General features: G+C 36.5%; 1 protein-coding gene across 5 annotated transcripts in view; it reads right to left on the bottom strand.

Annotated features, from left to right (window-relative positions):
- Positions 1–27,902, bottom strand: part of TAX1BP1 (Tax1 binding protein 1) — a 56,115-nt gene that overhangs the window by 1,167 nt on the left and 27,046 nt on the right. For 2 of the 5 annotated variants that reach the window (XM_069007183.1, XM_069007184.1), the window contains exons 6-17: positions 21,728–21,876; positions 21,500–21,590; positions 20,061–20,246; positions 16,584–16,811; positions 15,087–15,233; positions 13,777–13,870; positions 12,357–12,475; positions 11,036–11,161; positions 9,138–9,209; positions 6,521–6,695; positions 6,036–6,184; positions 608–693 (exon numbers count right to left, since the gene is read on the bottom strand). In XM_069007183.1, coding sequence (XP_068863284.1) covers positions 608–693; positions 6,036–6,184; positions 6,521–6,695; positions 9,138–9,209; positions 11,036–11,161; positions 12,357–12,475; positions 13,777–13,870; positions 15,087–15,233; positions 16,584–16,811; positions 20,061–20,246; positions 21,500–21,590; positions 21,728–21,876 — 1,622 coding nt within the window. The remainder of the gene's footprint in view (positions 1–607; positions 694–6,035; positions 6,185–6,520; positions 6,696–9,137; positions 9,210–11,035; positions 11,162–12,356; positions 12,476–13,776; positions 13,871–15,086; positions 15,234–16,583; positions 16,812–20,060; positions 20,247–21,499; positions 21,591–21,727; positions 21,877–27,902) is intronic. The other 3 variants (XM_069007185.1, XM_069007186.1, XM_069007187.1) reach the window with 3 other exon arrangements.

Below are 27,902 nucleotides of genomic sequence, written 5' to 3'. Positions count from 1 at the left end.
AAAAAGGGAACAGTTTATTTCTACTTACTCTGTTAATGCAAAGTAAAAGCAGGGTCCTGCTGCCACCAACATTAAGAACTTTACTACCAACTTAAATTTGTATCTAAGTATCATCCAGTTCATTTAAATGTTTTTGCCAAAGCACTCGATACAGTCAGAGCAGTTTTACACACAATTCCAAAATAACCTGGCATTTTAAAAGCAACATAATTTTGACCTTATTCCAGCTACCACTGAACACAAATCTATTGAATGCCTTAATGGCCAAGCAGTTTCATGGGAAACCACTCTCCTGCTCATAAATGCTTGCTCTTAGCAAACATAACACTTTATAAAAGCTCTAAACTTAGGTTCACAATTAGGTTGGCAAGAGAGGAGAAAAAACAAAAGTTATTCATTCATTTACTAAAAAAATTGTCCAAATTCCATCAATGTAAGGAATAGCACGAACAGCCTGCCCAGTCTCACGGCATATTCTCTTCCAGTTAATTGTAAACCAAACATCCATTGAAAATGCTTGGCAGCTTTTCACCTCCACCCCCCTCCCTTGACTAGTTCTACAGAAACCTCTCCATGCCCTCAAAGACCAATAAAAGATAACATCTACCTGGAATCAAAGCAGAAGCCTGTGCCCCGCTCACGCAAGAGAAGACTTGGAGGATCAGGAGCAGAAGGTACGGTGTTGTCATCATCCTGTTGAAAAGAGAAAGTCTTTTAAAGAATAACCCCTATAAACAGCTTTTTTTTTCTCCTCAATACGCATTTTTGTTACCAAACAAACCCAGATGAAATTTATGTTCACTCCATCATTTCTGCAGCACAAGTTTTACTTTTGTACATCTTGGCTCTATTCTGCAATTCGATAATACAGCACAAAATGGAGTAACTTCAAGGTGGAAATACAAGTACATTCCAAGATTTTCGGAACTCCAACTCCTACCTCATTTTCCTTTTTATCTCAAAGATACCTTACAAGCAAGAGTAAGGAATTATTTAGCTGATCTACAAAAAAGGATGTGTGAAGGAGCACATATAACAGCACATGTACTGTATGTTTTATACAGGTAACTCATATGCATATGGAAAAATATTTCAGTTTTATGCTCATGTAATTTATGTAACCCCTTATGAAGCGTTAATGGAAACGGGGAAGGATGGGAAAATTTCCTCAGTATTCTTCTTCTGACAACACCTGTTTAGTTTCAACCATTTAACATTTCCATTAAGCAGGCAGTGGGGCCTGCTATGACAGATGCTGGCAACAAACATAATCTTGCAGTCTAACTTGTTTGCACCTACAGTAAAAAGGGCATATGAGTTTTAAAACATCAGTTGTTCCTTTTGCCACGAGAGAGATAGGATGGATGTATTAAGAAAGAAAAACTATTTAAAGTACTCTTGAGCTACAGTGCTGCAGCTTATATAATGCCAAAACCACAACAAATTCACTGAATACCAGACTGAAGCACACCAGGACTTAAGCAAGCAAATTAATATGCATCAATAAAACAGTTCAACTACAAACACTGGCCAAATTAACACTTAAGTTAATTTCTTCAGTATAACCCCTCTCCCTCTCCTCCCCTTTTTTTTAAAGCCATTTGTCTTACTGCTGGTCACTTGATAAGATAAAATTGTTTACATCTTTCGCTGTTACCTGTTACGATACGGAACATTTGTCTCTTCAGTGTACTTTTGCTCTTGGCCAAGTCTCAGAGATCACTTCTTAACCTTCTGGGATGCCTAACCCACACAAGAAGAATGCAAATGTCTCTGTGTTGAGCTGACCTCACAGAGATGTTACAGAGATTACTGTGTAACCAAGGCATGGTCAAACAGGAACCATGAGAACTTTATCTTAGTCTGAGAGGACTTCCCAGCTATTCTAATTACAAGTTACAGTAAACACTATACAGTCACCCAGAACGAAAAATTCTCACGCAGTGCTCTGGGGTAACTCGGAACCTCTGGAAAACAGAGAAGGTGACATTGTATTGGACTCCAACAGCTGTCTATTTCTGTCATTACTGATGGACAAAATTCCTAAGTGTTCCATGTAAAACAGAGCACTTTACGGGGGGAGGATGGATCATCACGTTTCAGATGGTACTCATCTTGGTTCACTGCCACTTAGTGCCCAGGACCATCCAGCAATCCATTCTTTATTCTTATAAATGAGGTTACATGAGCTTTTCAACCTGACATTTAAACACCCATCACTCTCCCCTGGTGAAAAGAACCATCCCTGACAGCTCAAAAGACAAAATGAAGTTGAAGCTGCTTTACAGAGAGAGTTGGACAACAACTGCTGGGACAGCAGTGGCTCTGTCTACGCTGTATTTTAAGCAAAGGCATCAGCTTACTTCAAGACTATGTGGTTGAGTCATCCAAGTTGTTTCAATGAAAGCCCACACCCATAACTTGAGAGAGTTTCATCTGCCCTTCATGTAGATCCAAGGCCACCTTTCTTGCAGTCCATACTGATGACCAGGGACATGGACATGGCTGCACATTCTTAGTCTGAGACCTCTACAGTGTCCTGCAGTGAAGTAACACAGTGGGTACACGGCCTCAGGTTCTTATGAAAAGAGACTGGTACCATGTACCCACAGGCTGGCACTGTGGTCCTCTGGCATAACAAGTGCCAGGCCTCCTAAACTCAGAAGCCTGAATAATTAGGTGAATAAATTATACAGGATGCCTTTAACATCATGACTTAACTATCATCACTGGACTGTACCTCTGTCTCTTTAAAAAACTGCCACAATGAGTTCCACAGATGAAGTGAATCATAAAGATAAATACAGTATTATACACTAAAGCATGGTAAAAAAAGGGGGTTTGCCACTAGAGGAAGAAGGGAAAGCCAGACATGAAGTGCAACTCGATTAGCTGTACCAAAACCAACCAATTCTGTCTCAAGTACTGCTTTCATAATGACAACTGTAAGCAGTTCCAGGGTTGTCAAACAGAAATTAGAAAGCTATGTGACACAGTACAAAACCACAGACTTGAACAGTCCCATCCCCAAGTGCTACAGATCATTTTAACATGCAGCAGTAAGGAACCCATCCAAGGCCTTAAACAACACATGAACAGACACAGGGCTGATGTGCAGTGTGGGTACACTGGGAATAAGGGCACATCCATTTTATTTCTGTGATTCAGTTCTGCTGTAGGAGTGAAATCAAACTCATTCCTCTAGGCCTTCTCAACCTCTCTGCAAGCAGTCTGCTCTCCCAAGAGACACCTGGATACCAATTGCTCCTTTTATGTCCTCCCTATACAAAAAACAGTAATTGGCTGCCAGGGTCAGATCATGCAAATAATGCATTGCAGGGGTTTTTGCTAGAAGAAAGGCCATTTTGGAGTCATCTGAAAAAATATCCTGACCTGGTGCTCAGTTGCCAAGAGTTATGTTCTCCATCCCCCACAAATTTACTGTGACTAAAACATTGTTTAATAGTCTCAGGATGGTTATTCTGGGCTTGCTGCCAACTGTAATCAGGACTACACTGCTAAAACTCATACTTTAGTTTTATATATATAAAATATATACATATATATACATTTTGTTTATGGATCTCTCCCTTACTGCTAGGAATTCTTTGCTGCCAACAATTCCATCTTGGTCAATTACAGCAGCATGAGAAATGGAAAGTTAGTGTTGAGTAGATGATGGCAGGAACTTGTGGCAAGTCAGCCACTCCACACAAAATCACCACTGTGCACGTGTTCAGCTGGCACTACTAACACAGATCAGCTTATCCCTCTCAGAAATCACTGTTTAATTGGCCTCCAAGTTCCTAAAGTCAAAGGTGCAAGAATCCTGTAAAGTCTTCCCAGTCATACAAAACTGATGGGTTCTTAGGTCAACTAAACATGTGGAAGTGCCTGTTTCTAAGGAACCAAATTTTGGGAGAAACCAAATTGGAACACAACAGCACAAAAATTCTGAGGTATTTGAATATCTTGTGTTATATTAGTTTGAGAAATTAAGGGTGTTGTAGTCACTTCCACCACTTCATGGCTGTTTTGGTAGTGGTTTACCTCTGATGATGAACATGTCTCCCTTATTTATCTAAGGTAACAGATCTTTTAGCCATAAAGAGGTGGAAGTGACTACAACACCCTTTATTTCTTGAACTAATATAATGTGTAGTAATAGGAATGAGGACAGGAGGACAGCAGAAGTCCATACAACAGCAGTATTTCAAACAAAGAAGCAAGCCCACCAATCCTCTTCTTCTGGGAGGGAATCCTCCTCCAGCAGAAGGCTCTGCATCCTGCTGATTGAAAAAATGCAGAGAACTACATCTTAAATAGCTTATTTTAAAAAAATAGTCCAAGAAGTGGTAATCTCTTCATATTTATCATTTTATATTTGCTGTTTCTTCTGCACAAATGACAGACTCTTCTTTATAATGAATCACCTACATACGTGGAAGCTTTCCCAGGTTATTTATTTACATCCTGCCTCAGAACTGTTTTGTCTTTGGCATATTACTAAGTCTCCCTAGAAAGATTCCTGCAGCTTCTCATTTCCATATAAATTTGTACACTGTACATACAGTCTATTTGGGTGAGGAGCAAGCAACTGATTCTCAATTGCAAATAAAAAATAAAGATACAAGTTATTTGATTTAAAGGCACCTTTTCTCAAGCTGAACTTTATTTAAGCCTGTTATATTCCACCTCATTACAAAAATCCAAGCTGTGTCTGCAAACGAGCACAAGACTCTAGCACTGTTTCTCTTGGGTTTGCAAGAGGGCAAAGCACATAGATCAGAGAGAACACCCTGCTAATTAAACGGCAGCAGATGACTAAAGAAGAGAAGAGCGTGTCAGATGTAATAGCTACGTCAAGAATGATCAGATTAAATATGCAAAATGTGAAGTAAAGGTGGGGACAGCATTAAGCTCACATTTGAGATCTTGAACAGGCTGCAAAATCTCTGACAGGTTTTCTAATTATTCACAGTAATGGACATTGGGAGCAAAAGGCAGGAGGGAGAAATACATTTTTCTCCATTATAGGTGCTGAGCACCAGGGCTAAAATCATGCCTGTCTGAACACTGATCAGTTTCTGCAAAGGTTAATAGCAATTAAATGTGGCAAACTAGACTAAATGAGAAACAGGTCATGATACCACTGTACTTGCAAAGAGCACAATACTTTGCAGAAAGGTATCTCTTGTTTAATATTTTTGAAGGTGCAAGAGTACTTGGAATAAAGAAGAGTAATAGGTCTGTTCCTGTTCAAATGAAGACATACAGTCCAATTTATTACAGAAGCCAATTTTTTATACCAGAATGCCCAAGTTAACTGTACTAAAAAGAAAAGCTAACCAGAAATTTGAAACATACAAAGCCCAAAAAAAAAAAAAAAAATCAGTGGAATTGTATCCCTTTCAGTTTAATCAGCTTTAGGTAACAGTCAATTAAGCTCTTCCAAATACATGTCCAACAGCAAAAAGCATTCAAAATGGAAATTAATAAATGCACATCTGCAGAAGACAGAATGAAAGATTAATATATTAGAATAATGTACCTAGCAGGATACCAATTTACAGTTAGCATTTAACTGAAAATACTGGTATCTGAACCTTTATGTTTTTATTTGTTCTGTTCCACTGAAGTTCCTATATTGCTATTATAAAATGAGTGAGATGTGGCTACATTTTGAGCTCTCATTCTACCACACAGGAGAGAAAAATCATGAGTTGCGATTACCTGGGGTTTTTTTTTACTTTAATACTTAAAAAGATTAAAAAGCTACTGTCCTAATACCAAAACAAGCTGACAGTAACTCAAGAGATTAGGGGAACAAGTATATTAACATCAATACATGTGCAGGGTTTTCTCCTTCAAAGCAAGCAAAATTCACCAAAAAATTTTTCAGGGAAAAGAAAAATCAATTGCAAATTTACATAACAATAAATCAGGTTTATCAGATATGGAAAACCTATGTGAAACTCTTGGTAACTCATCAGTAAATGTATAAAAGAAAATAAGTACTAAGAAAAGTAACTTGCATTGCCATCCTCAGGATCTTCTAAACCATCAGGCCGACTGAGATTGCGTGAAGGCTGGCTACACACGACATCGTCTTCTAGCTCCCAAAAGGAACTTCTAACAGGTGGTCTTTGGATCTCATCAGGATTAAAAGCACCATCTGCTCCATCTGAAGAAAAATTAATTAGGACATCTTCGTTCAGTAGTTTGTATTTTGAGATTACAGATGTGCTACCTTACCTTTAAAAATCAAGAGTTAAACACATTTTCCGTTTCAATTATATAAAACAATAGGAGAGAATCAGCTTCCTCCAGAGGTGTTTAAAACTTTCTTTACCTTACTGATTCTCATCATAAAATAAAGGCCCTTTACTGATGTTCATCAGTCAGAAAAGGCTCTGTAAACCAGTCTGAAGGCTGTTGGTACTTAACCTGAATTAAACGAGGCATTGCTTTTGAAACAGCGAGAGAGAAATTATATTGGGGGAATGTGAAATTTATTTACCTCTTCTTTCCTGAATTGCATAAGGGTTTCCATATTGCAATACTGGTAGTCTACTTGGCACTGCAGGAACCGGTCCATTTTCCTCTGAATATGGGTTGCGAAAATGTAATGTCTGCTGTGAAGTCTGTCCTTCCATCATCCTTCCAGCTTGATCTCCTGGTGTCCTGCCAAGTTCCTAAATTATGCAGAGTTCACAATGTAATTAACCTATGGAGTCCTAGCAAAATTTGAAATGTTTATGAAATATGTTTTTAAAAGAAAAAATTGCTAACCTTCCTACTGTCATTTCATTTTGATCTTATGCCAAGTATACCAAAACACCAAAAACAGTCAATGAAGAAAAGAAAATACAAAGAAGATCTTTTTAAGAGACACTATTTTTTCTTGGTTTGTTGTCAGTTATTTCTAATTACATAAACAGAACTGCCATGTTTTTCAAGTATCTGCATTTTTTTACAATGAAGAAAAATCAGCTCAATCAGTAAAAATGGGTAGATTAACAATAACAACTGAAGATAATATGAAGTGAGAAAAATTTTTTAAAGTTACAATTAAAAATAAAATAATTCTTTTTTTCATATCATACCATACCATTCAAGAACGTAGCATGTTAGTATGTAGAGCACATCTTGGTACATACTTGACATAATTCCACATGAATCCCTGAGTGGCAGACACTTAGAGAACTAGTAAATACATTGCACTGGATCCCTTCTGATATTTAACAGCAAATATTTGTATCAAAAATGCTCAGAACTCTTCAAAAAATTAATATACTTAGAATTCTAGATTCTTACATATCAACCATACTTATGATAGTAATTACAAACTATAAAGGGGTTTTATAACTTAGAAACCATTAAAACTCTAAGCCAGTATATATGTTAAAAGACACTAATTAAAGTGACTTAAGTGTGGTCAATGCATCAGCTGTAACTTATCCCAATAAAAATCTTTCTCATAATTCCACTCAACAAAGTGGGTTAAGGGATAGAGAGCAGTATGCCAAGACTATCACAAGACATATACCATTTAAATTCAGAACCAAGAAAAAAATTCTGAGATGTAAATATGAAAACAATAATTAAAAAATAGGGACTGTTAAGGGAGACATGCTTTCCAATAATGTTCTTTCTGATTAGTATTTTCTTCTGGGGTTCTCTGGGTTCATGTTTAATATTTGCGGATGTTAATTAAACCCTCAAAGACTGAAGTTATCTTTTCCCCAAAAGACTTTAAATTGAAACGTAAAACCAAAGCTTCAATTACCAGTTCAACTCCATAGGAAATAAAAAGTCTGCTACTAAAAGGAACAATTCAGTATTTTTTTTCTTGCAAACAGGTGAACTTCAGATTAATCTCTTGAAGAGAAAAATGCAAAAATGCAAAAATCAATAACTACCCTGAAAACAAAACACTACTCAAATGCAAAAAGACCTCATATAGTGGATGACATCCCTCCTCTAGATACAATATAAAGCTATGCCAGTGTTACTTTAGATTTATAAACTGAAAGGAACATGTGATTAAATCAGGTAGGATTAAAAAGCTAGGATTGCATGTTTTACTGAGTGTGTAAAATCTAAGTAATTCATCTTTACTCAATACAAAGCAGGAACAATTAATTAGCAATGAAATTTAAGATTTTCCTTTTTAAAACTGATTTCTTCTGGAATACAGAAGCAGTTCAAAACAAGAGGCAGTAGCATTACTACTTCAATTTTCATATTACATACAATTAAAACAGAATGTAAATAAACCTGAGGGTAAAGAGGTACTGCAAAATAGCCTTAGCCAGAAGTTGGACAGCTAGGGTAGAGACTGATTAAAAAAAAAAACCTAGAAAAATATCAAAGGCTATCTAAGTATGTAAATAAAATCGAAAAAAAAAGTGATTTTATAGTTTTGAAGAGACAGCAAATGAACATTTTCAGCAAGCTATGCTTGGTGACATTTATAGACGAGCACTGATAATGAGTATAAATTGAAAAGCTGTTTACTGTCCCATGCTTAAACTTTTAAATTGTGATTCCAGTCTAGCAAGGCACTTTGATTTTTCTTTGTAATGTAAGTATCTATAAATTTGGTAGACAAAGTTAAAAAATTTTATAAGCTTCATCATTATTATTATTACAGTAGTTGTTCTTATGTGTGGTGTTTAAAATTATTCCCTCCACCTAAACTAGCCTCACCAAAACTCAAATTTTAATTTGATTTCTTTTGAACTAGAAAAATATGAGAGATCTATTAAAAATTATATCCTTGGTTTAAAAAGAAGATAAATTAAATACCAACTATTTGACAATTGAGAATTTCACCAAAAAAATTAACTAGCTACATCTGAAAGTTTAGTTTTGTTTCAGTTTCTCAGTATTAAAATACCTGTTTTTACTAAGTATCTCTTCTGGAATTGTATCTATACTGGAATTGTAAAGTTATCAAATAAAGTTTCAAAGAGAAATCCTAACTTTGCACAGTATCATGCAGTATTATCTGAATGTAATAAAGACACTTTATTATTTCACTTTTCAGTAAAACCTAGCTTTGATCAATTGCCATATAATACCTCAGAGGTACTTCTACATTAGCATTAATATTCCAAAATTTTTGACAATACCTTCTCACTGGTCAAGAGTTCCAACTGTGATGCCAGGTCCTTTATTCGTCTCTCTTTTTCTGCCAGCTGAATCTATATGAAAAGAAGATGAAGATTCTTGTATTAGTGAATGGAAACTATTTCCCTGCATGTTACACTGTGAAAACAAAGTTCCCTGATTAACTTAATCTTTCAGACGAAAACAGTTTTGTCTACTACAGTTACATGCAACACGAAGTGCTACTACAACTCCAACCCAACAATTCTCATGAAGTTTCATCTGCTGGACATCAGCAGTGCACTAGCAGCCTCTTCTTGCCAGTTTTCAGTAAACAGTTGTGGAATGGTAAAATTCTATGTTAGAAATGAGGAGTAGTATCAGTGCCACCAATGGCAGGAGGGGCACCACTGCCCAGACACAGCTGAAGGTTTGCAAGCCTCATCTCATTATTTTTGAAGAAATCTCCTGGCATTGTTTCTGTCCCACCACAGAGCTCAAGAGAACCAAAAGCTACTCCTGCCTCAAAGACATTAAATTTGTTTCACAAACATCTACCTTGTGTCTCTTCTATTGGGTGCTCTGGGAGGAGGTGCAACTGACATATTACACAATTCCTCCTGGCTTCAAAATGATGATTTAAATAATCTCTCTCTACAAAGGTCTATTTTATTTGTATTCTGGTTCCTTTAGAGACTGCCTCTTCCTCTGTTTTTCTAATATCTAAACTCAATGCTTGGCATAACTGCTTATCATTTTTTTTCAGTTCCGAAATTCCTTTTCCTAGTTTAGGTCAATGGAGCAAAATCTCCTGACTGGGAAGAAAAACTCACTTTTTCTCTACCACCTGCACCCTCCTGAAAGATAGTAATTTTCTAATTGCCAGCAAAATCCTCTCAATTGTGGAACCAATTATTTATTACATCTGCTGTTGAGAAGTTAAACTTTTTTCACATTAAATTATGCATGGCAACTGATCACTGCTAATTAGTAAAATAAACTGGAAAGAGTCATGCATTTTATAAAATTGAAATTAGAGCTTCAGAAAGTGTCGGAAAAGATGGCTATGGAGTGCTAAAATAAACTGTAGAGTAATTCAGGATTTTATAAAGAAAAATTGCTGTAATTACCAATAAAAAGGGGGTCCTAGTAGAATCAATACAGTCACAGTTCACTTTAATCATTTTTCATGGGCAAAAACAGGCAGAGGTTGTTAACAGAGGCAACAGAGTTGACAGAGTCAACTGCATTATCACCATTAGACTGAGAACCAGCAGAAAAGCTAGTCTCATTGGACATCTGTTGCTCTTACCTCACCCCTACTGACCTAAGAAGCTAATTCAACATAAGCATTACTATCACATAACCTCAAAGATTAAGGCCCCTTGTAAGCTAAAGCTGCCCATTATGCTTGACTTTCTGGTGAATGTCACTCTACCAAGACTATACCTGAGGTTCTCCAAATTAAATTCTTGCATGATTTTAAAATCAATGATCACTCCTCTCTACTGACTTCAGATAAAATGCATTAGACATTACTATACTAGTAATGCAATATGAAGATTTTAGACAAACACACCAATAAATCTTCCTGTTAGTATTACAGTAAGCAGCAGGAAATTAGAAATCCCTTGCCCTTTTTTCCCATAATACAAGATTACATCATTTAGGGGTTTGTCTGAATCCACAGTATTAAAAGACTGATAGCCAGCTGGTAGTAGATCTTAGCAGACCTCTCTTACTTTTAAAGAAGCATTACGAGACTGTATTGTTTCTTCAAGTGCAGAATTTCTATTTACAGCAAAAATATATTTAGTGCACTTTCCCTATTAAAGCTCTTCATTACTTGAAGCATCAGAAATAAGCAACCATGTTAAGAACAGGTAACGAGTCACTGTCATAAACAAAATCTGTAACTTACTTTATACTGATCCTCCATTGCTGCCAGCTGTAATTTTATACCCTCGTTGATTTTCACTTGTTCTTTCCACTTCAGCTCCAGTTTAGCTAGTTCATCAGCATAAACACTGCATTTCATCTTCTCATCCTAAAGCAGTTTATACCACAGCATGAAATATTTACAATCTTAAGAGATCTTCCCTCCCACCCCCAACAATGTCACTGTGCTAACACCATTCTTTTGAAACGAGATCATTTACAAATGGCTTCTCCAAGCCTGACTCAAGACTTTGAAGAGGTCAGGACCACAGAACACTGCATAAATGATGTTCAAGAGGCATTTCTTTCCTTGAGTTTTCAACAAGCTGATATTCCTCTTTAGTTTAACAGTTTCCAGCTTATTTGTACCCTAATACTACTAACAATGATTAGTCTTTCAAGTATCTCACTTCAATACAAAACTTCTCCTCAAGTGATTTTTATAACCTAAGTATCTTTCATCCAGAAGGTCAAAGGCAAAGCTTTCTTCAAAAATCACTATGGAATAAATAGCCAGCAGAAGCCAATGCAGGCTCTCCATGGACAGGGTTATGAGCAGAATTACAGGATAGTTATTACATCCTGGAAAAACTATTAGAATAATATCACTGTGATAAATAAACAAAATTAAGACAGACAAGACAACACTCAGAAAGAATTTCTTAAACTGTTGTCAGCTTTACACCAGTGCCACTGATGTAATACTCCATCATCATGCACTCATCCAAACTGGTTAAATGAAAATCAAGTTATGACTGACAGGTACTAATATTTAAAGAGCATCACTACTGCAGCTACAGCACTACCAGTGCCAACTTTGGTCAAGACAACCAAATAAACACCTTTATGTGTGACTGAGCCCAAGCTAGTTGGCAGCACCCACTCAGGTGTGAAAGCACTGTAAAAGCCATGACAGGCACATAGGGGAAGTTACTACGCTTTGGACAGGGCACCAGATCAACACTGCCACACTTGTACCAAACATCAGCTGGCTTACAGTAACCTGCTGTATTTGATTTATAAAAGCAATTACACTTAATGTAAGAACAGAAGGTATTTAAAACCTCAAGCATGTGCACATTTGTTTTACTGTATCTTGGTCTTCCTTATCTGGACCCTCTAAAACCATACATAGTCAAGAGCTGACTGAACAAAAGTGTGTTTTCTAATGTTAAGATTTCTGCCATAATCAGAGTGTATCACACAAAAAATGAAGGCAACTCAGCTGGGTCGGCCTTGTGTTTTTAAGGCTTAGCACCTAAAGCTACTTTTTGTTCAGCTTTCCGAAGCAGCTGTTTACTTACAGCCAACATTTGCTTGCATTTCTTATACTTCTCTGTTTTCTCAGCAATCTCTTTATTCATTTCACGCACTTGCTCCTTTACCACGGATTCCGAAACTATGTCAGATGAAATGGGGCTAACTGTGAACATTGAAGAAAAAACAAGAACATTGATTTTTTTTGTTCCATAAATAAAGTTTGTGTAAGAGAGATGACAGCCCAGATTTGAGAGTGGATCAAAAACAGAGCGTTCCATGTTATCCAAACCAGAGGCAATCAGCATTATGTGCTATGCAAGATCAGCAACCATAGTGGCACATCTGTGCTCAGTTCTGTCACATGCTGAAGACGAACATAAATACACACACATGTAGTACTCTCCCAAGAAAGAAAACCAAGTAAACACCAGAATGCGTGTGCTAACATTCTAAATATTCTATTCTCACACAAAAACATGAAGTACCTCAGCAAACTACTTCATCGCACACTATCGCTGAGCTTGCTGGGACTGTATGTTTTAAGACACATTTGTATTTACCATAGACAGGAGGAAACTGACAGAAATTACACCCTATGGTCTTTACATATAACAAGAATCTGTCAATTATAAAGTAACACAGAAAAAACTATTCAGCATTTATGGGCATTTATCAATTTAAACTGAATAAAAAAATCCCAAAATGGTTTGGGTTGCAAGGGACCTTAAAGACCCTCCAGCTCCAATCCCCCCGCCATGGGCAGGGACACTTTCCACTAGACCAGGTTGCTCAGAGCTCCATCCAACCTGGCCTTGAGCACCCCAAGGCATGGGGCATTCATAACTCCTTTGGGAATCCTGTTCCAATGCCTCACCAGCCTCATAGTGAAGGGTTTCTTCTTTAGTTTTAACCTATTACATATTGAAGTTTTAGAATATTATTTTTGCAGTAACTTAATAGTTCACAATAATGATAAACATTTTCTAATAAACCACTACTGCCTATAACTCATGAAAATAGTCAGCTGACTTGACCTTCCAATCACATAATCAGAACTTTTCAGCAGATTTGATTTTACAGTAGAATGTTATAGTGGATAGTCATCATAACTTGACTGCAAAATTACTGTGCTATTATACTCAAATTGAAAATTTGAGTAAGGTTTTTTTAATAAACTGTTTATTAGCTTGGCAAAAACATCTCTGCTAACCATAAAGCAGAAATTCAAGAGTTCAGTTCTACTGACACTAGTAAATAGCAACTAAATTGATACATGAACTTATTTATGAATGTTACCACTTGGTAAGAGACAAAATATTTAGATCAATCTTCACATCTCTAATTAATGCTTTAATTAAACAGAACAAGTCCACCTACTTTATACTACAAATACTATTAGTGACTACTTCACATAGACAACACTTTCAGGCTTATAAAGACAGACAAAATTTAAATTGTTGGTACCTGGAGATGCAGACAACTTTTTGTCTGTAAGGACGGCAGTAGCTGTCTCAGTGTTAGATGCATCTGTCAGTTTCTGTTGATGCCCTGCAGTTTTCTTTGTGAGAAGAAATTTTGTTTTGGTACTTGATTAAATGAAAGCCAAAGCACAAAGTAATGTATCTTGCACTATCATTTGCTCCAAAATTGGACTAGACAGAACTGCTCATTTAAACAGGAGGTAATAATAAATATGCAAAAACATTTAATTCTACTAACACTGAAATTGCTTCAGACTATGATTTTTATCACCTTACTTGATGAAGGTCTTTTTCCCTAGAAAGAGTAATTTCTAAGCAAATTATTAGAAAAATCTCATTTTCTAGAGAATCAGTTATATTTAAATTAATTAACTTAATTCTAATACTCCATCAGAAAAATACAGTCTGTTTTAGGAATGTCTGCTGGACTTCTGGAGTGAAAGCAATGAAATCTGGTGTTTGCTGTAAGATGTACAACATTGCCAAAGATGTGGAAGATTTTTAAGGAAAAGCCATAGATGTTCTGATATGACACCTCATTCACCACTGACCTTCTGGATGAGAAGATTACTTTTTTATGCAATGTTCCGTGGATAAGAGAAATACTTAAGTCTGGTTTTCTTAAGAATTCATATTTGCTCATCTTACCATTGCACATAGGCCTTTCCCTCTTCGAGCTCCTCTCCAACTCTAATTTTTACAAAATTCTGAAGAACTCTGCTCTCAAATCTGTTTGAAACTGGCTGACAGGTTCAGTTACTAGGTGGCCTAAGACTTGTATCATCATTGAAGAAGATTCATTTATTTATGAAACAGATCTTGGAAGAGTGGTAAGATTACAAAATACATATGGAATACAACTCCATACTGTGTTGTGGAAACTTCTTTCCCACTTCACTTTTAAATCCTACTTCAAGTTCTCTATTTCCCCCACTTTTGGGCTTGGGGTTTTTTGTTGGGCTTTTTTGTGGTGGTACTGGATAGAGGCAGTAATTATGGATTTTCCCAGCTTCAGTTTCAAAATTCTTCCTTGAACAGTGTAATGCTTATAGGTTCATCCAAAGTCTATCAGGCTTCTACATAACATCAGCTACTATAAATTCTATGCTTGGTTTGGACAACTATCTAAAAAGAATCATAGATGTAATTTAGGTTTGTAAAAGAAAATGGTAGAGTCACTGCTTACCACACATTTTGATCCTTTTCAAAAGCATTAGTTTTCACAGAAGGAAATTAAATTGTTGTTGAAATGTTACCAAAAAAAGCAAGTGCAATTTATCCCATTCTACTTACTGCCTGTTCTGTAAACTTGTTTACTTGTTTTTGAAGTTTTTGACATTCTTTGAATTTTTCCTTGTAATGGTCAGCAGCCATTTGTAGGCGAAGCTTCAGATCTTCAACTTCTCTGCGCAGTTCCTGCTCCACAGCATTTGAAGCTTCCTTTAAAAAAAACAGAAATTGTTCTCCCTTTTGTTCAAATACCACTATTTCCCAAAAAGCCTTTTTTCAATTAAAAAAGCATAATGCTCCATGTAAATACTGAAGCTCCTATTTTCTTTGTGGGAAGGAAAGGAATAGAGCAAGCAGTAGAGCACAGAGAGAGGCAGAATCTGTGCTGAACTTCATTCCAAGCAGGACACACTGTGGGATGTAAACAGGCACCAGTATAATACCAGAGGCAGGTAAAGGAGATTCTTATTTTATGGGCTGATTAATGTGTATCTAAAGCCTGAACATATAGGAAAAGTCTGAACACCCTCCAGGGGGTGTTCCAGCTATCCTATAGACAAGTATGGCCACGCAGAAAAAGTGCACAGTCCACAACTGTATTCCCTCACACTCACTGTATTTCACCTGGGAGTGGTTCCATTGAGCCACAACACTGACACACAAGCTACACAAACCACATCTGGCAACTAGACACGGGACATGGTCAGGTACTTTCTGGTAACTTGAATCATTCACATGATTTGCTACTTCTTTCATGATGCATTTCAAAACACATTGTATACAACTGAAACTCTTAGGGAAAAAACATGCAATTCTTTGATATTTTAAACATAATAGTTGAGTGTTGTAACATTCATTTTGTATTTACTGTACTATTTTAACTGCTGTTCAGCTCAATATATTTTCTTCTAACAGTTACACCATTACAGTAATCCTAGTAGCAAATTAATCCAGTACAGTTGCAGTCACAGAAGATCCAGTATAAAGCTCCCTTAAATCAAAATGATGAAACATATATTAGCTCACTATATTATTATCCAAGACTAAGGTCAAGACAGTTTCCATTACATTAATATTTTTATACTTGTAAGTACTTAAAGCAAATTAACTTTGATCACAAATACTGGAAGGATTTTTAAGAATTCAGAGAGAATCTATCGATGAGGAAAGAACATTATAAAACAACCCGTGTCTACCAATAAATTTTCTTATTTTAATGAATTTTTAATGCTACTGTGGCTCACTTAACAGAATTAAGACAGGGACAGGATTCAAAATAACACAGATAAATACTGCATTATTCTGTGAAAATAATGTGGGTAGAACTAGATGTGAGTAATAGCAGAAATCTCCTTTCTTACTAAACCTCCAAATCAGATAACATGCACTTGATTTAAGGTAGCATATTGAACGCTGAAAGAAAATTTGATAATTATTTGCACTAATCATCCAGAAACCTATTTTTATTCCCCATCTTCAGTAAAGCCAGCTCTGACAGATTTTATAAATATGGATTTTATAAATACAGATAGACTTCAATACTAAATACTGACAATTTACCTGTTCATTTTTCAAAGTTGTGATTTTTATAAGTTCAGCTAAAGCTTCAGCAAGTTGCTTTTTAAATTTTTCATTTTCCAGACGCGCACTGTGAAGATCTGCCATTGTCTTATCCCGCACATTTACTGCATCACTCAGCTCCTTTGACATTAAAACAGCTTCTTGTTTGCTAGCCTGAATCTGATCTTCAGCTTTTCGAAGCTGCTCTTTTAAAATACTTGCTTCGTCCTAGGAAAGAGAAAAGATGGAAGAGAATTCGTCATTTTTTAATTCAAAGCTCAAATAAAGGCTGGTATAGGGATTAGAAACATCTGAAAGAAAAACCAAGTTTTCCTGGTGGCTTTAGCAAAACTACTAAATCAAGAAGACAGTACACAAGTACCATTTTCCCCACTTATCTTCTTTGCCAACAATGATGTGCAAACTTATTTCACTATGAAATAAAAGCAAACTTAAATATTATTATTTTCTCTATTCTGGATTTTTGTTGGAATTTCAGCTTCAGTTTTAAACATATGACCAAAAAAAGTCTGTTTTCCACACCTCTGTTCTTATCACTGTAGAACTCCACCATCAAAACCAAAGTCCATCCCACAGAAACACACTGAAGGTAACAACAGAGCAAGAAGTTTTACAGTGCCTACAACTGGTTGATGTAAAACACTGTAAAGCAGCTTTGGGACGTTTTTCTCAGAGCTCTGTTTCCCAAGATCTTGCACAACAAGCTTTCCAGAGGGAAGAGAGAACAAACAGTAATGAAGAACAAGATGCAGCATGTAGCACTAAGCACTGCTGCAGCACCATAGGGCATCCCAAGAGCCAATTGACCAAGCTGAACTACCAGCCTCTCATTCCTCAGAGAAGGCCAGGATTACAAAAAATAACTTTAAAATCAATTTTTTTAAATAAAAAAAGCTACTATATAAAGTATTATATAGCCTCTGGGCTCCTTGATGGCATAATCATGTCTTATTCTTGAGTCCAGACATAAATTCAGCTATCTCTAGTCCATTATTTGTTAATTTCTTAAATACCACTTAACAAATCCAGAGGAATACTAATGCATTTTGTAACCATTTATGAAGATGGATAGACCAGTAGATGCCCTGCAGTTCTGTCTCCTAGCTATTTTTACAGCACATGATGCATTGGTTACATATTTCAGTAACAGTTTCACAGTGTGAGATAAAACTATTAATGATCCCACCAGAAACCTCACAAGCACTTTAAGATTAATAAATGACACAAATGTTAGGTTGCTTCAGTACTGACACATACCCACTCCCTTCAAAATAAAACACAGTAGTAGTTTAATGCATTCAGAAACAAAACAGCACAAAAGAGACTAAAGTAAGATGTAACTTAAAGCAAGATAGCCTTTTTAAACTCTCACTATTTCCATTCTCAACAGTACTACTTTTCCACTTAAATATTATATTCATAACTCATATTACTTTAAAACAATTTCTAGTCTTTTGAGATCCAAGTTGCTTTTCTGTGAGAAGACTGGCAAAATACACAAGGAAGGTGCCTGCATAATCTGACTTTTCCATGCTGGCCTCAAAGGCTGTATCTAAACTGACTCTCTAATTTGGATCAAGAGCAAATTTGTAAAGCAAAACTCCCAGTCAATTTCATTACTGCCTATCACACTGTAGATCTGAGAACAATCTCAGGGCACAGAAACTGCATTCCTTTTGGATGAAATGGAACAGGATGATGTATATCAGGAAAGAACACCTAATGGTTACTCTATTGTGGGTTTACCCTGGCTGGATGCCAGGTGCCCACCAAAGCCACTCCACCACTCCCCTCCTCAGCTGGACAAGGGGGAGAATACAACAAAAGGCTTGTGTGCCGTGATGAGGACAGGGAGAGATCACTTAGCAATTACTGTCATGGGCAAAACCAGACTCAACTTGGGGGGAAAATTAATCTAATTTATTACCAGTCAAATCAGAATAGGATAACGAGAAATAAAACCAAGTATTAACACATCCAGCCCCCAACTCCTTCCTCTTTCCAGGTTCAATTTTACTCCCAGATTCTCTATCTCCCCTCCTTCAGCAGCATAGCCAGGATGGGGAATGGAGGGTGCAGTCAGTTCGTCACACATTGTCTCTGCTGCTCCTTCCTCCTCAGGGGGAGGACTCCTCATTCTCTTCCTCTGCTTCAGTATGGGGTCCCTCCCACTGGAGACACTCCTCTACAAACTTCTCCAACACGTATCCTTTCCACAGACTGCAGTTCTGCATGAACTGCTCCAGTGTAGGGTCCCATGCATGGGGTGCAGTCCTTCAGGAACGGAGAGCTCCAGCACAGGTCCCCTGTGGGGTCACAGGTCCTGCCAGCAAACCTGCTCCAGTGCAGGCTTCCCACGGGGTCACAGCTTCCTTCAGGCACATCTACCTTCTCTGGCAGAGGGGCCTCCACAGGCTACGGGTGGATGTCTGCTTCACTGTTAAGCTCCACGGGCTGCAGGGGGACAGCCTTGTCTCACCAGGGTCTTCACCATGGCCTGCACAGGAATCTCTGCTCCAGCACCTGGAACCTTTTCCCCTCCTTCACTGACCCTGATGTCTGCAGAGTTCTGTCTCTCTCATGTTCTCACTCTTCTCTCCAGCTGCAATTCCTCTCACACAGTTTCCCCCTCTCCAATACCCTTCTTAAATCTGTTATCCCAGAGGCACTACCACCATCACCCACAGGCTCAGCCTTGGCCAGTGGTGGGTCCATCTTGGCACCTGCTGGCACTGGCTCTGTCAGGCATTGGCTGATATTGGTGCTCTCAGGGGAAGCTTCTGGCAGCTTCTCACAGAGGCCACTCCGCTGCCAAAACCTACACAAACATATGTATCCATATATGCATCCATAATACCCGACTAGAACTAAGCCTGAAATAACCCCACGTGGACCACAGACAACATAAATACGAGTTCTTCAGCAATTTCACTCTCCTATTACACCACACTGCTTGCTAACCACAATGCTACCACAGGGCATAGTAAGTCACCTCTTCCTTCGAAATCCTACTGCACAAGTTCTCAGTCAGCACTGTAGCTTGACACTACGTTCACCTAACAAGTCCTTCAGCAATCACTTCATGTCTCCTCTTTTCTTCTCCATCACCCTCTACAGTCTCAACACAGCTACATTAGGAACTTTCTCCTCAACCTCCTTTCCTTTTTTGTGAAGCCAGAAGCAACTCAGGAGCACACCACTTTTACTGAACTCAAAAATTACCTTTTCACACATAGTTAATCTCAGTTCATCATGTACGACCTCAACAAGCTCAAAAGGTGCAAAACTAGAACAGATCTGTCTTTTCATCATCTTCTGTATCTACAGATAACATCATAATCCTCCTGCCTCTTAGCCTACACCCTGGTGATTTCTTCAACTTCCTTTCTCTTGTCAAGCACATACAACATTAGATACGTTTATTCACATCAGGCCAATTATATTAGTACTGCTTACCTTGTTGGATGAGGAGTGCAAAAAAGCTTTCTTCATATTTTCTTTTTCAGCTATTAATAGCTGTAATCTGCCAACCTCCTCTTTATAATACGATATCATGTTTTCTTTGTTTGCATCCAAATTCTTAAACGTCTGGATTTCTTTTACTAGTTTGGTGTTTTCTATTTCTGTATTCTTCAAGTGTATCTGCAATGATGCTAAAACACGTCAAACTTCTTCCACGTTAGGAGAACTACTGTTCACCTGTCTATTTACGAGCTCACTGAATTCTAACTTAATCTAACTTGAGGCAGATTAGAACGGGTAAAGAGAAAAATTAAATATTTGATATTGTCACTGCCTTTCAGCCCAAACTTTCTGGCTGGAATTCTTTCAGCATGGTCACCTAACAACAGCTCCAATCTACAGGTAGAAGTTAAAGCCCTAATTTCGCTCCACATGAAATTAAGCTGTTCAGGACTCACTCCTATCTTCACAAATGCTAGAAAACTAAGGACAAGCAAAAGAGAAATGACTTGAAGAAAACTAAAGAGAAATTAAACTTCTAGTAGTATCTGCCCAGTCATCAAAGCAAACAGGTCTACATCAGCAATATTCATATCCAACGACAGCAAACTACTTTTAACAAACCTGCCTACAATAATGCAGAACAGCTCCTGCACTCAAGTGTTTCCCACTCAGACCAGAAGATTTGTGTTGATTATTTACAAAGGGATTCCATGCTTGTAAAAGATGCTTTTAGATTTTAGAACCTCTGTTGTATATCTAATACTGCCTGTCACATAATGACATTTTCCTAGGAACAGAAATAATCTTTTAAATACACTTGATCTGTTTCACACAACCTAAGGATTTCATTATTTTAGCATATAAAGTTTTTCCTACTTTGAGTGGAGGGGGGCCAGCCGTGTATTTTTTTTTCTGTGTGGGTGTCTTTCAATACCAGCAAGAGAAATCAGCTATGCTAGTAAAAACAAATGCAATACAGAACCCACTAAAGCTTCTCAGTAAAGCTACACAAGGCTCAAGAAGAGGGATTTAGAAAAAAAGTCTGGAAAGAGAATTTACATGACTAAGAAGTATTTTAGTTATGAAAAAGTGTGTTTAAGACGATCAGTTACTGGGTGATGCACTGTATAACTAAGGAGTTTTCTCATTAGAATCTATTATTTTTTGTTACTATGTCTGAGCTTTAACAAATTGTTGGTTCATTCTCCTTCTTATAGACCTTTTTATACCATGGTTGAATTCAGATGCTGTTTTCCTCATTCATTTTTATATGAGAACATCTATAACTATCTTGAAGATATGTTCACAGAAGTTACCCATTTCCCTTTTTCCTTAACAAATTCAATTTATTAGAGTTCTCCATAAAACATTATTACTTTTATTTCAAACCACTTCATTCCAGTGTATACAGGTACAAGTAATAAAGTTACCTTATAAAGTTCTTTTTCATCCTTTTCTGTCTTTAACACACATTCAAGTTGCTCCTTCTCAAGCATCACTTTCTTCAGTTTGTCCTTCAGACTAAAATATTGAAAAAGTATTGGTACAGAACTATTAATATGGAAAATCCATGCATGTATTAAAAACTGTTAGTCAAAAAAAACACCTTTGGGGGAAAAAGTAAAATAAGGAAGGTAAGGAACAAAAAGACTAAGTACCTGTCTAACTCAGTTTCTTTTGCAATGGCTTTCTGAGTAACAGTCATGATATCTTCTTCAAGCTGGAGAACTTTTGACGCAGCCTCCTCATGCTTCTTCTTTAAATCATTATTTTCCCTTTTAAAAGCTTCTGATGTCTGAATATAATCCTTTGAAAACAAATTGCAAATAGACGTCATTTAAAAATGTGACTCTTCAGAAGTAAAACATGCTATTTGAATTAATGCCAGAATATGGCCATTAGATTTCTTCTCTTCGTTAAAATGTATAACAAGCCCATTTCAAGCATACATAAATATCTACTGAATATTGCTATGCACAGTTCATCTGTTAATAAGGGGTCAATAAGGAGTTTGTTTTGGTGCAACCATTCAGTTACTCAGAGCCTACCAAAGACTTCAGAGTACAGGATAAATACATTATTTCCTATCTTTTGCCTATTTCCTTTTGGCACACAAACCACTGACTCTCTAGCTTAGAAAACAAAGAAATTTATTTCTCTCTGTACTTGCTTTTACTTAAAAAGAAGAAGAGCTTGCATTTTTCCAGACAGTTACACCACTGTAGCAAGACACAGTAAAGACAACTGCAGGCAAAAGGAGAAACAAAACAAAACAAAACACAACTCTGATTTAGAGCTGGCTACTGCATGACATTCTCCTAGCTAGAACATATAGAAGGTCTCACATAGCTCAAGGAAGCTGATGCAACCATTGTAGGATTTATGTCTTGGATATTGGAAGCTGAGACAGAGGATGATGACAATAGTCAAAATGGATTCCTTTGTCAGGAAACTTGACAAATACAAGATGGGAAACCACTTTAAACATTCCATTCATTACCTAATTATAGTAATGTCCATACTGTTCTAAGGCAGTGGACAGCTGAATGCCATCTCCACCACAGCAAAACGGCCATTTAAAGTCAGGCTGTCTTAAATAACCCAGAAAATGGGGTTTTTTCCCTATATAACTATTTTCTTGAAAAAATAAATAAGTAACACTAAAGTAGATCACACATACTGAGATAATATGCCGCTTTTTCTCATATCAAAGTACGATAAAGCTCAGCTTATTATCAACCATGACAGTGATACAAATCAAAGTGTAAAACAAGGTCAAGACAGACTGACCAACATAGCTAACTACAGCATGACTTAAAAGTGTTTGTGTAGATACTAAGGTACAAGTTGTCTTTCTGCTCTAGATTTGGGAGATTAAAGCACTACTTCATCTATTCATTTTTAAACAAAGCTCAATGCCCTGAAATAACAAGACTGTACTGTTCCATCAAGAGAAACACATCAGCCAGACTTTACGAAGAACCCCTACTGGCCAAATTCCAACCTAACTAACAATGTTTTAAGTACAATAAAATATAATGAGGACTGGTTTTAGTCATTAATTGTCAAGATACACTGTTCACAAGTATAATTAAGCCCCACTTTTACAAGCAACTAAACAGAAGTTTGAGCATTATGATTTTCTTTGCGTGGGGGGGTAGGTAGTATTGAACTGAGGAGTGGCAGATGTGTCTGATGACTCCTTCACTCGCTACACACTAAGCCAGCATGTAAAGTAGATTCTTGTTTTTGTTATATATGCTATATAAAAGAAGAGGACTAATACATTACAACTATTTAAACTCTAAATGGCTTTCTTATGTCTTAATATAAAAAAGAATTTAATCATGAATTTAATCAATAATTAATCATGAATGTGCCATCTTTTTTAAAAAAACAGCATTGGAGAAGATAACCCACAACTTTCTTAAGGTCTTTATTTCTGAAGACTTATCAGTTTCCTACAACCAAAAATATACGTACTTGGTGTAATGAGGGCAGGATATTTTAATTAAAGTCAGTATTCCAAGTAAAACTTGTTATATAACCAGCAGCAACAACACACTTTATAACTGCTTGTCCTCCCCTAGTGCAGTGGAGACTAATTACTTGCCCCTGTTTTGAAAGCCTAGCATAGTAAAAAGTCTATTTCAATGCATATCTGTGTTTTCTCTAAACACCACTTTGGTATAACTGTAACTGTTGTAACCCAAGGGCCTTCAAAAGAATTTAATCTGATACATTATATATATAAACTGTACAAACAGTTCAAACAGGCTGCCAAAGGTAACATGTATTAAAAGGAATTAATAGCCTGAAAAAAATTCACTCCACAAACAGCATTACAATTGATGCTGCTTTGCTAGTTATTCTAAAGGGACACGGTACTAAAATGTAAAAGTTCCATACTTAACAGATTCTCACCTAATAAACTTGTTTAGATACAACTAAAGCCTACAGTTTTTAAAGAAAAAAAAAAAAGGATTAATTTTTAGAGACAACTTGTTATTTTACAGAATTCTTAGCAATTCAATTTAGATGTAGCAATCCTAGTCCCATACACTGGTTACAGTGGTTTCAGAGCCTGTAAAATTTAAAATGAGTGCTCTTAGACTATTTTACAGGTAAAGTCAACTGTGTTTAGAAGGAGTCTAAAGGGGAAGAATATAATAAACACATCAACTAAATGTACAATGACTCTTACAAAAAAGGTAATTACTTTCTGTAATAATTGCTTTAATTCATTTATCTTATCTGATACATCTACCAATATTATATATTTTCTTCCACCTTCTTAACAGAGGAATAAAAAAAGCACAGCAAGAGCATGAATCATTTTAATGAACTGGTTTAAAAACACCTAACAATTTTAGGTTATTTTTAATCCAGTTACAAATGCAGCTCCCCCATCTCCTTCCCTAGAGCTGCAACAGCCAGAAGGGTGGGAGTGGGAAGAAAACTGCACCAAGGGTCAAGAGTAAGCAACCAGAAATTACTTAAGTCAGCTTTACTGCTGCAAAACAAGAAGTTATCAAAACAAAAATTCCTGTAACTACTAGGAGTCTCGCTAGTAAAATGAAACAACAAAAATTCAATGAGTCGTCAAGTGAATTTCCCTAGAATCTAAATTACACTTTGAAAATCTTGATGTACCTTCAGATAGGGAACATGAAGAAATATGGGAGCTCCAAAATTTTTACTGCTATTCTAAAATGGCAGAAGATTTAAGACTGATTATTTCAAAAATAATTTTATTGTAATTCCAGGTAACACTGTCCTCATAAAGCTATTATAAGCTCTACCTAAAGGATATGCAAAGATCATACCTGGAGTCATCCTTTAAACACATTTAAAATCCATTTCATAAATAAATTCTTACTGCAAAAGGACTAATAATCTTTCATTTGAGAATGGAATAGCTACAATGTTTCTAAATTCTCATTTTTGTAAGAGAAAATTATGGCAAAATCCGTACATTCAACAAGGAAGAACAACACGCTCTCCCTACATATTTCTTACTTCTAATGGATTTTTAAAACAGCAGTAAAACACTGCTGAACAGAGTCTGGTTAATGGAAGCAAAACGGTACAGACATCCCTTCCTATGAATCAGCACATACAACACATTTTTCAAACACAGAAAGAGATCCAGCAGACAGAATACTTGAAAAACACAACCCAAGACTATTTCCAGACGTGCCACCTTGCAGTATGGCAATGGGCAGCATGGTTTTTTATGCTTCATCTCCCCTTTCCATAACATGCAGAACTCCCTACCAGCCTTTTCAAAGTCATCCCACACCTAAAGCATTCACCTTTGATTAATGGCTAGTATCTGCAGCCTTTTTTTACTTTTTAGAAAATGCATACACTGTAATGAAGAAGGATGAAAAGTTAAAAATGAGCCATGCAGCTTACACTGAAGAGGTCAAATCACTAAATACAAGGCAATCTACTTAAAAACAAAAAAGAAAAAAAAAGGCAGCACCACCTTTCAGCTGGATTGATTTATCTGTATGTAATTTAATGTCAGAGGAACCATTATGCTTGATATCCTACAGAGAATTTAGGGGGTTTAGATGAATTATCTGCAGGAGCCTTTTCTTTATCCCACTGACATCACAGCAGCTCCAACAGAATCATGTGAAACACTTGGCTGACATCATATTCTGTTTAAAGGACCTCTGAGGATAAATGATGAACACAACATAGCATCACTGCAGCCACTGCAAAACCTGAGTCTGCACATAACACAGGACCTGAAACATCTGAAAGAAAACCTCAATTTGTAATTTTCCTTCCTAAAAAAATTTAAGCATTCAGTAAAATAGAACAGCAAACCAATTCCAAATAAACTCAGTAACATGAAGCTTTTATCCTTGTGACTATGACTTGTTATAGAAATATTGCTCTAAAAAACACTGCAGTCAGTCTATTTTGAAAACCTAAGATATCACAGTGGTAGTATTTTAACTGTTAATTCTTCAACTAGTATTGTTAAAGAGATCAAAACTACAAAACTAAGGTCTAACTCCGTAAGAGTTCATCTAAGTTACATCAATCACTCAATTATTGTCATGAAGACTACAAACATGCAACTTTTTGCAGAAGGCAGCTGAAGCATTTACACATGCTGTGATTTTGCAACATGTATTTATATGTCAGAATGTTAATTCTTAAAACATGCTATAATTTCACTGTAAGCTATTGATTTTGTGAAGTCATTTTCATGAATACATAATTGAATTATAGAATATCTCTAGTTACTCTTTAATTTTCCATTGAAATAATTTTCAAGTGCCCAGTTTAAGAAATACTCATACACAGAACAGTCAAAAAAAATCCCCATAAAACAGGGTTTTCTCTTCATATGATGTTTATAGTACCCAAGGGTGCTGTAATTGCTGGTGCCAACCTGAGCGAATCTGAGTGCTTAATTTGTGTCTAAAATTAAATGAAGCTGGGGGAAGGTTTGCTTTTTGGGCTGGGGGGCAGTCTTTTGGTTGCTGTTTGGGTTTTTGCCTCTTGGACGGCTTGTTGTCACTTAATTTTGGTGGTGTTTTTTTTTCCTAAAACAATGCATCTTCCTGACCATCAGATTTTCACACATGCAGCACACATGAACCATATGAACAGAGCCTGGTCTAAAGAGACACTGAAAAAACACTTGATTCACTTCTATGCACACAGGCTGTACTAGACACTTGTACTGCTGACGTATCACACTGCACAACAGTGTTTTTTCACTTTCTAAACAGAGAAACTCTCCTTATAAAATGGCACCAAAATCCAACTTAAATTAATCTCTGATATTTGAATAAAATTCTCCAATAAATAAAGCTACTGTGCAGGTAGAACCTGTCAGTAGAATGTGAATTTATATGGATGTCTTGTTAAAATTCCCCATCAGATAGATGAATAAGCCTACTTTTATAAAGTTAAATGGTAAATTAAATTTACAAAAAGCATGAAAGAACAAGTTTATCAAGTCAGTAAGTTCACTCCTGCCTCAGTTTATGCCAGCATCATAACAGAAACACTATTCAAATGTTCATAAGATCAAAGGATGAACAGGCACTCTGCAAATCTGTTGCTTCTGACTCAAGCTAAACGTAGACAGGAACTACTGCCACAGGAATAAGACTTGTCACCACTGTCACATTAAAGTAATCAGGTCAGAAGTGCTCTCTTCCCACTAGAGGGAGACCAATGACTGCAAAAGCATCTTTTGCAAGCTCTGCTCTCTACAAAAGCACAGTGTTCACAAAATTGACTGGCTGCAGAGTATCAGAGGAATGACCAACGAAAAGACACACAATGACTGCTGCACGTTTCTCTTCTTCAGCACAGTAATATTGAATCTTAAAACAGTAGGCAAGTGCACTGCTGCCACAGACCTTACACACAGTTTAAGCATACACAAAACAGGGAACACAAAGACCAAAAAGTATTCCTTCTTGTTATGTACAAAGCTGTATACATTTTATATTCATAATGTCTAAGATAGAGATTAAAAATATTTCTATTATTGTTTTCTAAATAAAAACATACTAAGCTTTGCTCCATTTCCTTTTTAAAAAGTTTGTTTCCTTCAATTTTTTAAAAAGCAAAATGTATTCAGATAAAAGCAGCATACTAATATGATTCAGCACACTGATTATGTACCAGTTTACAAAAGCAAACCAAAGGAAAAGTTGAAATACTACAAGCAACCTGAAACAGTTCTGGTAATCATGTATAATGTGTCTTCTTCTTAAGCAAAATAATCATAGTGCGCAGCTACATCATTATTTTAACAGTGTTCTATTCCTAGAGTTGCAAGGTGTATATACA

Source organism: Aphelocoma coerulescens, chromosome 2 (genome assembly GCF_041296385.1).
Source record: "Aphelocoma coerulescens isolate FSJ_1873_10779 chromosome 2, UR_Acoe_1.0, whole genome shotgun sequence".
NCBI lineage: Eukaryota > Metazoa > Chordata > Aves > Passeriformes > Corvidae > Aphelocoma > Aphelocoma coerulescens.
The sequence above is the reverse complement of the archived record's forward strand: the minus strand, read 5'-3'. Positions and strand labels throughout refer to the sequence as shown.